This window comes from Pterocles gutturalis, unplaced genomic scaffold (genome assembly GCF_000699245.1).
Source record: "Pterocles gutturalis isolate BGI_N339 unplaced genomic scaffold, ASM69924v1 scaffold17967, whole genome shotgun sequence".
NCBI classification, from domain to species: Eukaryota; Metazoa; Chordata; class Aves; order Pterocliformes; family Pteroclidae; genus Pterocles; species Pterocles gutturalis.
Genome location: NW_010110569.1, coordinates 25,190 through 36,852, shown reverse-complemented (window position 1 = coordinate 36,852; position 11,663 = coordinate 25,190). Strand labels below are relative to the sequence as shown.

Sequence of the window (11,663 nt, the reverse complement as noted above, 5' to 3'; positions counted from 1 at the left end):
CCAGAATTAAATGGAAATATGTAATCGCTGAGACAAGGAAACAGATCTATCTGGTATTTTTACTGGTCACTGGCTTAGCATTTACAATATACAACATGACAGGAGGTTCTCAAAAATTTACTTGTAAGAAATAAAGACAACAGTGGGGCATTAGCAAAGATATGGATACAGATGTTTCACCATTTTCCACTTATGTTTCATCCTAGGTAAAGACTGAAGATACCTAGACAGACTATTTTATCTTCGCACAGAAACAGCAGCAGCATTTTTGGGGCACGTAGTCTTCAGAACAGGAGGAAGGGTAAAAAAATCTCTGTCATCATCCTAAGAGTTAGACAGGTTGTAAATAGCTTTAATGTAAACATAGACCTATCGTGCAACTTCAGCTAAGAAACTGCTGTGTATAGTAGCTACATTCCTAGTCAGTTCCTGAATTTGTAATCTAAAGCTTACCCAAATATCTTCATAATTGATTGTAGTCACTTTGTGTGCAAAGTTTAGCTGTAACCTAATCAGGACTAAAATTTATCTTCTTCTGGTTTTAGATTCTACTGAGGTATTTTAAAAATCCCTGATCAAAATGTTTTAAAAGTCCTTTTGAAAAAAAGAAACAACACTTTCCTTTAATGGGCAAAAACTAAGCACTTGTCTTTTTTTCTCCCCCTCATATATTTTGTTCCATTATCTGCTAGGTAGTATCTCTGAAGAGGAACAACTTGAGAAATCAACTTCCATATGGTAAACAGAAGGACAATACTCAAGATATTACTTTGACTTACATAGGCGTGAAAGCACACAATTAGAAATACAAGTAATTTTGAAAGGTACATTACAGTAAAGAGCACTTAACACTGCAGAATAAATATAATATGCCTCAGAGGGTTATAACATTAACAAGTGGAAACAAGAACATTAAACAGAAGCAAATGCAGACATGCAAAAAATTCCCAGTTTTTTCATATGGTTACTTCAATTCTGATAAAACATGTAAATGAAAAAATAGATTTTTATTACAATGTCCATATGGTTTTAATTTAAAAGCTGTTTAGAAAATATATATTTTAACTAGTCATACTGCTAGGGGTCATTGTACTTTGCTCAAAGTCTGACCTCTAAGAGAGTTTAATAAATGAGAAAAGATTCAGGACCAACAAAGCAGCTTGTTAAAAGACTCTCAGTATAGAATATGCACCTCATGATACCTCTAAAGTACAGTTCCTCTTTTCAGATGTCACAGGCAAAACGCAACATTCAGATCATCAAAATGCAACCAAGCAGTTTTGAAAAGATTTTGCACAGATCTCTAACCCTAGAGCATAGTTAAGGGAAGACAGTTTGCCCATAAGACTTAAAACCAGCAAATATGAAAAAAATATTTAAATTTTAGAAGATTGTTGACCTGCAGATGACTAGGAAGTATGACTAGAAGTATGGCCTTGAATATCCCAAATTGGTTGGGATATCTATAGCAGAAATATTGGTATGGATTTTCTTTACCCCTCTTTCCATGGAAATTTCTTGCACTTCAAATTTGCTGAAGATCCAATAGTTTCCCAAGTTTCAGATACGTGTCTGGACTCTCCCTCTACCTGCAGACCTGCACTATACACAGCTTGCTGGTGAATCCAGTAGCAAGATTTTCACAGGCAACGAAAAAGATCTAGAAACAGGGTCTCCAGCTAATAAGGAGAAATCTTAATTCCACAGCTAAATTAATCTTTGCTATTTGGCTTTGAAAAAGAATGGAGATACAATATATTGGAAAATACAAATATACAACACCTTCCCAGCCTCCACCCTCTCCCTGTTTCTCATCCTTGGGGGTATTTTGACTGTGAAAGGTTAAAAATGCCCACTACATAGCAAACTGGTAGCACTGACATCCCATCAATCCCAGTAATGTGTGAGACTGTATCACAAAAAAATATCCTCAAAAAGAGAGAATCTTATGACACACATACAGGCAGAATAAAAATAAAAAGAGCAAGCTGCAAAAATAGAGCAGCCCTTCCTGCTTTCTTATATTCCACCACTTGTTTACACAAGAACAGGAACATAGCTAAAGTCTCCATGAACAGGTAAACATCACACTGCTTGATGATTTAAGAAGCAACTAAAAAAGAAATTTCTTACAGAATACAAGGTCAGTACAAAAATAGGCACAGATTCCCAAACAGAGGAGGAGAATGGAAAGGTCAAAGAATGTATTTTCAGGATGAGATAAAAAAACTACAAACACTATTCAAAACACTAAGTCAGTTGGCATTTTGCACTGATTACACCTACAGTTAAGACATAATCCAAACACATTTCTTTTAATGTATCACTCCACTGAAATACATTCTAATCCAAAATCTAAATGGATTTTAATTGAATTGCATACTGTAGCTAGCATTAAATTATCTAGCATTAGAAGAGCTCAAAATAGCTACACCACCAACATACCACAGAAAGAGAAATAAAATACTCCACGGAGTTACATAATGTTTATGCTCTTTTCCACAGGGAAAAATGAAACCTACGAAGCAATCAGTGGAAGACACTAGTTTGCAAATTATGACCATCTGGGATTGAGATGAAAATACAACACCTATGTAAACAGTAAATCCTATGTAGATGGAAAGAAACAATCAAAGAACATTTGTAACAGCTTGAGCTCATGTTTTATGTCAGCTACATAAGACACAAATATTTTGAAGCACTTAAAAAGGCACATCAGCAAGGTTTTTGTAAATGGAATAATATGCCTCTGAAATCAGAATTCAGACTTCCATCTGGCAGCAATTGTGACTTCCTAAAAACCCAGTCACAGAATTTTAAAAAAAGAAAAAAAAAAAAGAAAAAAGGAAAAAAAAGAAAACGCAAAAAGGGGAGTGTGGGGGTGCAGGGATTGATTCCAGTAACAACCTTAACAGACTTTAAGGGGTCTGAGCAAAGGTATTTTGTTCAGGACTATATATTTATTATATATAAAGCAGACTGAGCGGGGTCTGCAAAGGCTTTAACCAGAAGACAGACAAGAAACACCTCTACTTCAATAGGAATAAAAAAAGATTTTAGAGCAACTTGAGTCTTTCAGGTCTTTCATAGCATTAGTGGCTGATCCGAAGTTTTACTTCCAGTGTGTAAATAAAGTGATGATTTAAGGAGCAACCAAAAAAGAAATTTCTTACAGAATACAAGGTCAGCACAAAAATAGGCACAGATTCCCAAACAGAGGAGGAGAATGGAAAGGTCAAAGACAACAAAATTTCATTTAATTCACAAGGAAGATATAAAAGTAATTAATATGCCTGCAGCATTACAAGACAAGTTTTGTTAAAAATACGCCAATAAAGGAAAATTTACCTTGCAGTTCTGCAACAGTCGAATGAGATGCTCAAAGCAGTTACTGTTAAGGAAAATTGCCTGCAGAACAGGCCTATCTGTGCAGTCTAACATGGCTGTGATGGTATCTATAAAATTAAAAACAGAACTCGCATCAACAACAAAACACTTCCCAAATTCATCAAGCATTTTTTCTTCACAGTATGTAATAAATACGGGGGAAAAATTATACAAAAAAAAAAATGCTGTCAATTCTTTTATCAAGAATTATGTGTTTTAAGCACAGAGCATTAGGCCTAAAGCTAAACACTTTTATGCTCTAAAAATTATCATGCAACCTACTATATCTGGACAAAAAAGCAGCTACTGAATAACTTTGATTGCTTTGGGGCTCTAAAGTCATTGCCATTTGCAAGTACATAGACAGCATGCCTTTTAACGAAAGCACACAAAGACTTGCTTCCTCATTAAGCAATGACTCTGCATTCTACAGCAGCCTCTACTGTAAGCATTCTTCATTGCCTCAGTACTATTCTTCAGTTTTCTTGGAAGTTTGGGAAAATAAATACCTTTATTTATATTTCCCATTCTGAAAATCAAGGTGGAAAAAACTCCAAATCCTGAATTATTATCTGATAACTGAAACCCAGATGCTTCAGACCATCACCTTTGGCCAATGTTTACAATAATGCCATTTGAAAAGCAAACTATCACAAAACAGCCAACACATAGACATTTTATTACAGACCCATCTTATTCTGCAGTTAAGGTACTGATGAATGTCAGCTGTTACCTAGAAAAAGTTTGGTTTATTTTTTTTTAATGGAGACTGGCAGTCCATGAGCCTGGCTAAATGGTAGCCATCTGATATGGTTACTTCTGGGGTTTTTTTGCAGTGAATGACTAAACAAGTATACATCTACAGTAATGCCAATGAAGAAATGTTTTATATTTTTCAGTTGCTTAGCCAACTGAACAATTTTGGTAGAACATTCAATTATATTACTACCATGGTTCAATCATTATTTTCTTTCGATTTATTATCAAGAGATATTTAAAGGAACTGCACAACTGGGTACTCACTCAGCATTTGAATCTGTAGTGCTATGAACCTGCTCTCCCACTGCCTGCATCGCCTTGGATTAGGTAAAGCTGAATGGTCTGAATTAAGCAACTTGAAATAGTTCTCCAATATTGTACTCGTCTCCACTTGCCGTTGGTCAGAACTGCTGGTTAGAAGGATATGGACAACTTCTGTCAGGCACTTCAGAGTCAGCTCTGCCTTCCTGCTCACTTCCTCAGGGTTCCTGTCATCCCAGCTGTCACAGTCTGCTAAAACACGCATCAAGACTTCCATGGTGGCAGGAGATACTGCTTGAAGAGCATTCCTCTGAAACCCATGGGGGGAAAAGTGATTAAGGAAAAAAATAATAATAAACAAATAAATGAAATCAAACCTCTTCAAACCAGCAGTTTCTACTTGAGTTATCTGAAACATGCAACATGCATTATGTCTGTTAATGCCCTGTAACTGTTAAATAAATACAAAAGATTCTGCTTGGATAATATTGATGGCTGCAGCTGAACTGCATCCCATCTTGTTCACCTAACTAGGCTTTCTTTTTCAAAGAGAATGCTTACTGAAAAAAGGAAATACAATTTAAATGCATGTTACAAAATTCTTATAATGTAGCCTTGATAAACTGCTAATTTTAGGTAAACTTTCACTTGAATTTTCATTTTTGATTATGAGATTCATGATACCTTAAGATTTTTTAAAAGAACACGGTAATTAGCAAAAATTTGCCTGGGCCCTGAGTGCATTTCCCTCACCTCTCTTCCTGAGGGTCTGACTGCATAGGCTCAGGGCCACATTACATCTGGGGCAGGAGCCCAGCCTCGCAGAGAGCTTTGAGAAGCCTTGTCAGGGTCTCCCTGCCTTCTCTAGTGAGCTGCATTCAAGCTGCAGCTCTCAACCTTTGAGCTGCCTGAGCCATGCTGCAACCATGCCCATGCCCAGCACATACTGTCTGGAACCTGACGCACAGACCTGACTGCCCAGATTGACCTTAGACCTGCCCCATCACTATGAACGGGCCTGGCAGCCACTGGACTCTTAACGGCCCCTAGTTACCATCACTAGACTAAATCCCCACCCTGATATGCTGACCAGACTTCCTGGCTTGATCTAGGCTTCATCAGCACAGACTTGTCTAGTGATGTGGGCTGTTCAATCCTGGTTACTACCCCAAGGCCTGCTATGATCACCTTGTGCAGGTATAGTGAGACTACAACTTTTGCCAGTGAGGTCAACTGCCCCTGCCTGCCTGGTCGTCATGCTCAGTCTCAGCTTGCCTTCCATGGTGGAACAGTGCCTGGCTTTGCTGCTCCTTGACAACACTTCAAAAAGCTCTCTCTTCTTTATCAGAAGCAACATTTGCTTGTGACAAGGCTAATTAGCACACCACAGAAGTCAGCCAAGAGAGCGGCTGTTGGCTTTGCTGATGATAAACATCCTCTTTTCTTCAAATGCTTTCAAAGATTTTAAACAGCTTCCAAGCTATAAAGACCCTGTGTCTCTTACTGAAACAACTTACTTCCAACATTGGTAAGCAAGCGAGATTAATTTCACGTGTTGATACAAAACTTAGACCTTTGTAGGTGGAAACTCCTAGTCTGGCTATGCACATTTTTTCTTTATGATATGAAAACATTACAGTAAGTTCATACAAATGTGTAGTTATCGCAGACAGAAAATTTCTACTGTTATTTGAAAGCAGGACCTAGCTTTTAGCATTAGATACTATTGCACAGAATGACCCCAAACTTCATAAGACAAACGAACAATTCATAGTCAATAATAAATTAATTTAGGGGTTATGGGGTATTTATAAGCCTTAAACAATGAACAGACACTTGGAGACTTCAGCAGCTGAAAAGAGTTTAAAAGACCCTTACCTGACCACCAGCCACAATAGCTCCAAATAGATGCAGGAGGCAACATTTTAGGCTTTCCTTGAGATGTTCACTTTCTTGAAAACATTCTGATTGGAGTAAATAAAAAGGATTCCTTACTTTTGTCATATAAATTATAAGAAGTTTTCCCTCTCAAAAAAACCCCACTGACAAATGAAATAATAAAAAACTACCCTACACCGTGTCATCGTGCAAATTAAAAAAAAAAATTCAACTACATAATTACCACTTTCTTTGACATAAATCAGACACAAATACATCAATTCCAGCATTACCAAAGTAACACAACAAGACCACATTTCTCAGGAATTCACAGGGACAGACCTTCAGCTTGCATAAGACTTTTCACACAGGCTGACAGAATTATATACATACAAAAACTGTTGATCTGATCCATGATGTAAAATGAGCCCATTTTGTCCATACTAATGAAAAATAGAAAGACACGCTAACATGCAAGCAGTTAGCAGGCATGACAAAGGTTAGAGCAATTATGGCACAGGAAGTCTAATGCCATATGGAGTGAAGGCAGCTCAGAAAAACAGTCCCTGAGCTTGCTCCCTTTAAGCCAAACGTAACCTTTCCAGCAATAGACTCTTTAAAAACAACTATCCTGCATCTCTTCTCATGCCATATCTGATATAAATTAGTTATAAACAGCCTTGGGAACTCTTCTTAGCAATAGATATAACCTGGATATTGTTGCTACAGCAATAACATTAGACCCAAAGTAGCTGCAACAAACTACAAAGGTTTATTTTATTTGGAATTAAGCACCCTAAAACTTCCAACAACTTTATGAGATAGAACTGATAATGATGTGGGTTTGTAAAAACTGAGATTTTAAAAAAACAACTGGAACAGAAAATGCAAGAATTTTATATTCATTAAAATAATAATATAACCTTTAAGACAAATACCAATCATTGGCAAGTTAAATTTCTGACTATACACTGAATGTATAAGCCTGTCTTAAAAGAAAATCTGGTCTTCAAAGGAAACAAAGCTTAGATGATCACACTGTTATTCTGCTAGTCTCACCACTCCTTTGACTTATAGCCTCTGAATCTTCTGGTGAGCCTCAGACAAATTCAAAAGAGCAGTACCTAGCCGATTGCGAATAAATCAATAGGCCAGGTAGACCAAAAAAGGCTCAAATTAGTGCTGCCATGGCAGAATGCATAAAACACATGCTCAGCAATTTCTTGTTCTGTCTTTCCTGCCTGTTGGCCAAATAGAAGATGAGTATCTGCCAGCTAATTAGTACACCTGTAGCTCAGTCACAGTATATAATATTAAAGTGATTTAGGAGGAGCCAGAGTACAATAAAATGAATGGGGAAGAGAGAACCTGCAGATGACATTCCTCAGTAGCAGCCTTTGGAGTATGTTTCCAGTGCTCTGGCACAAATATAACAGCATTTTGTTGGCACCAGCTCTTTGGTCTTTTTGGCAACTAGTCTATTTTATGTACACAGAGAGGGAATCTCAAGGAACAGAAGGAGTACGCAACTCAAACCTAGAGAAATCAAAATAATAAATGCTACTGCTCTAGGAATAGAATCTTACTTTTTAATTTTCACTTAAAGCTGAATTAACAAATAGGTGCAAAAAGGGTTGATTTCACTCACACCCCCACACGTCCAGCATATTTCTGCAGCTTCAATTCTGTTGGCACTAACACGTTGGTTTGCTAAACTGGCAAACTAGTTGGGCATCCCACCTTCCCAAGATTTAAGTACAGAACATGGTCACCTAAGTCCTCCTTTTCCATAAAGCCAATCCGTAATCGTAAGAACACATGAACTCCAAAGTAGCCATCACGATATTTAATGACTTAACCAGGGATAAAACAGAGCAGTTTCCCCAAACTACAGTCCAAGGAGCATTTGTTAGTTGGATGGCACCGAGTTTCCTTCTTTCTAGCCATTAAATCATATTAAGGGACAAAAATGCACGCACGCTTTCCTAAGACTATTTTTCCACATGAGTTATCATTACAGTTGCTACAGGGATCTTACATGCAATCACTACATGCACTCTAACAAACTGGGAAGCTGGCAATTCACAGAACAAACCCTATTAAACCATGTTAGGCACTGAAAGGAAGTCTGAAAAAACCCAGGCTTTCAAAGATGAGTAAGAACAGCAAGATGGTGATGCTCAGAACAAAAAACAAGCAAACAAAGCAACCCACTTCATTCAGCCTCGGAAAGCAAGTAAGGGGCTTTTACATTTACCAGGTATTCTTAGGGGAAAGGAACTTGGAATCACTAAGTTCACTCCTCCAAAAATGACTATTTTAAAATATGTTGTTGATAATACTTACGGTAAAAGAAAGGGACAAACTCAACAGTGAGGGAAGCTGGCTTATACTTCTGTCTGCTTTTTTCAACTGTACTAAGGAAACATCTGCAATTACATTAAAAAAGATACGCCAAAGAAATTAGATAAGATACCTTTGTTTATTACTTAGTTATTAATTTATTACTTCAGATAGAAAACGCTGCCAAAAATAAGAAGTTACCTTTTGGCTATAGGATAAAAAAAAAAAATATAGTAAAGTAGTATTTCATCTTGAAAAAATGAATCACAGCTAATCCTGTATTTACTGTTCTGCTCCTAGAAATACCTTAACTTTTTACAATACGGTTGAGTTTAAAAAAAAAGCCAGCAGTCTGTTATTTAGTCCTTGCATATTGTAACTAAGCCACCAGCTAGACTGCCAGATTTCTTAACCATGCAATTTGAAATGGGCAGAAAAGATTATTATGCATTCATTATGAGGGGACACCATCAAATTAAAGGGATATAATTATACTGATACACTTACAAAATTATTTTCAATGATGCAACATATCTATACCGTGATCTTCAATAACTTCTTTTGCCCTAATGTCCTGGGTTAAGCTGAGACAGCGTTAACTTTCTTCATAATAGCTATCAAGAGGCTGTGTTTTGGATTTGTGCTCAGAAGAAAGCTGATAAAAAGTGATGTTTATGCAGCTGCCAAGGTCTTTCAGCTTCTCTGGCTGTCTGCAAACAGGAGAAGCTGGAAGGGAGCACAGCCCCAGTTACCAGCCTAGGATTTGATCTTAGGTTTGGGATTGAGACCCAGGGTGGCCAATAATCTATTCCATAACATACACATCATCCCCACTATATAGGTGAGGATCCTCCGGAAGATCAGCCCTTTTGGTTCTGGATCTCTTTTGCTCTGGGTCATCTTGCTCCAGGTCGTCGCTCTCCGAAGGCCTTCCCCACGCAGGTCAGCTCTCGGTCTGGGATGCTCGGACTGTTGTCTCTGTTCTGTGAGTGCAGTTTCAGGACTCTCCCTGCTCCGGGATCATCAGCCAGGAACAGGCTGAGCCTTGGTCATCGGGTGGGGGGGCAGTATCACTGTGTATCACTCATTTGTATATGGTATGATTTTCAATATTATTGTAGTTTAGTTATTAAATTGTTCTTATCTCAACCCACAAGTCCTTTTTTCCTCTTTACCACTTTAAGCCTCTCCCCTATCCTCGGGTGGGGGTGGGAATTGGGTGAGTGGGTGTGCAGTTTGGCCCCCAGCCAAGGGCAAACCCATCACACCTAATTCAGCCAGGTCTGCCCTACCCCACTTCTTTTGGCTTCCTTGTTCCACCAGTTTAGAAAAATGGGGCAGCTTTTGAAAGGAGAAAGCAATGGAAAGACCTTCATGTTTGTCAATTACAACCAAACACCTCTTAGCATATCGTAAAATTTAATTTTGCTTTACCTTCTAGACTGTCAGCAAATATATTACAATTTTAAAAAGGTATATAAATCATATACAGCTTCAGAAAGCATAACACTTTTCTGTGGTGTGATTATATTGATTCGTTGTCGAATCCTGTACCTTCATTGGTTGTAAATTCGCTGATTTTGAGTACTTACGCTCTACCTAAGATACCATAAGATTGTGCTGGCATTATCTACGCTAAATCTGAAAACAGATTAATAGTACACTGGTAGGCCATATGTGAGAACTGGTGTTTCTTTGCACTTTGTCCGACAAAAGGGGAATTCTCACATTGCACAAAAGTACCAGAAGTTGTGATTTTTACATGTTTCTTAAAACTTTGTGCACAATGATTCAAGCTGTCATTGAGAATACCACCTTTTGTTTCCATAACAGCCTCATGAAACCTACAGTCCATGCAGTATTATGGCGTAATGCAGGTTTCAAGCTACAAAGAACCACAGAAGCTCCCATGATCCCCACTCTGTTTGCACAGAGTCGAACGAGTGACTCACTGCACAAATGCAAGTCACAGAGCTAGCCCAAATGCTGTGCTAGTTCTACAGAATGTCTGCTGTGAGAATGGACCTGAGGTTTTACAAGACTAGGTAACATGAGATATGATCTCTCTATGGCTTTAGTTATTTACATGAACAGGTCTAATATCTGATGCATGTCAAAATGGTCGTGACAGAAATAAAACTGAGGACCTAAAGGAAAAGCAGCTCTGAATGATAGCAGCAAAGAGCAAACAACAACTTCAGCCCTTGTACACACAGCAGAAAAACACGTTAACTATACAAGATTAGGTACATTTAACATTACTGTCATTAACTCGGGGCTAATAAGGGAGAACTACATATGAAAAAGATCTCAGAAAATTATAAGAGGTCTCTGAAGAGACAGTTATAGCCGATAAAGTGAACCACTAGCAGCTTCAAAGAACAGGGCCTGTGACTAGAACAACAGAAACTAAGCATCTCAGAAAGCAGATTTCCTGGCTCTCTGCACTTCCCACCTTTTAAAAAGCCTCACAGCTCAGATTTCCACTAAAGGAAACAGGATATATCAGTGCTCTGGGGGACGAAGAGATTGAGAGCAGACCTGCAGAGAAAGACCTGGGTGTCCTGGTGGATGAGAAGTTGGACATGAGCCGGCAACATGCGCTTGCAGCCCATAAGGCCAACCATATCCTGGGTTGCATCAAAAGAAGCGTGGTCAGCAAGTCAAGAGAGGTGATTCTGCCCCTCTACTCTGCTCTGGTAAGACCACACCTGAATCCAGCTCTGGAGCGCTCAGCACAGGAAGGACATGGACCTGTTGGAGCAGGTCCAGAGGAGGGCCACGAAAATGACCAAAGGCCTGGAACACTTCACCTATGAGGAGAGGCTGAGAGATTTGGGGTTGTTCGGATTAGAGAAGAGAAGACTCCAAGGAGACCTGACTGTGCCCTTTCAGTACCTAAAGGGGACTTATAAGAAAGATGGGGATAAATATTTTAACAGGGCCTGTAGCAATAGGACAAGGAGTAAATGGTTTTAAACTAAAAGAGGGGAGGTTTAGACTAGATATAAGGAAGAAATATTTTACACTTAGGG

General features: G+C 38.4%; 1 protein-coding gene across 1 annotated transcript in view; it reads right to left on the bottom strand.

Annotated features, from left to right (window-relative positions):
• The window catches only part of LOC104461747 (neurobeachin-like protein 1), a gene marked incomplete at its 3' end in the record, with an annotated part of 43,733 nt that overhangs the window by 9,311 nt on the left and 22,759 nt on the right, over positions 1-11,663 (bottom strand). The window contains exons 6-9 of the mRNA XM_010073438.1: positions 8,632-8,714; positions 6,286-6,371; positions 4,411-4,717; positions 3,349-3,455 (exon numbers count right to left, since the gene is read on the bottom strand). Of these exons, the coding sequence (XP_010071740.1) occupies positions 3,349-3,455; positions 4,411-4,717; positions 6,286-6,371; positions 8,632-8,714 (583 nt within the window). The remainder of the gene's footprint in view (positions 1-3,348; positions 3,456-4,410; positions 4,718-6,285; positions 6,372-8,631; positions 8,715-11,663) is intronic.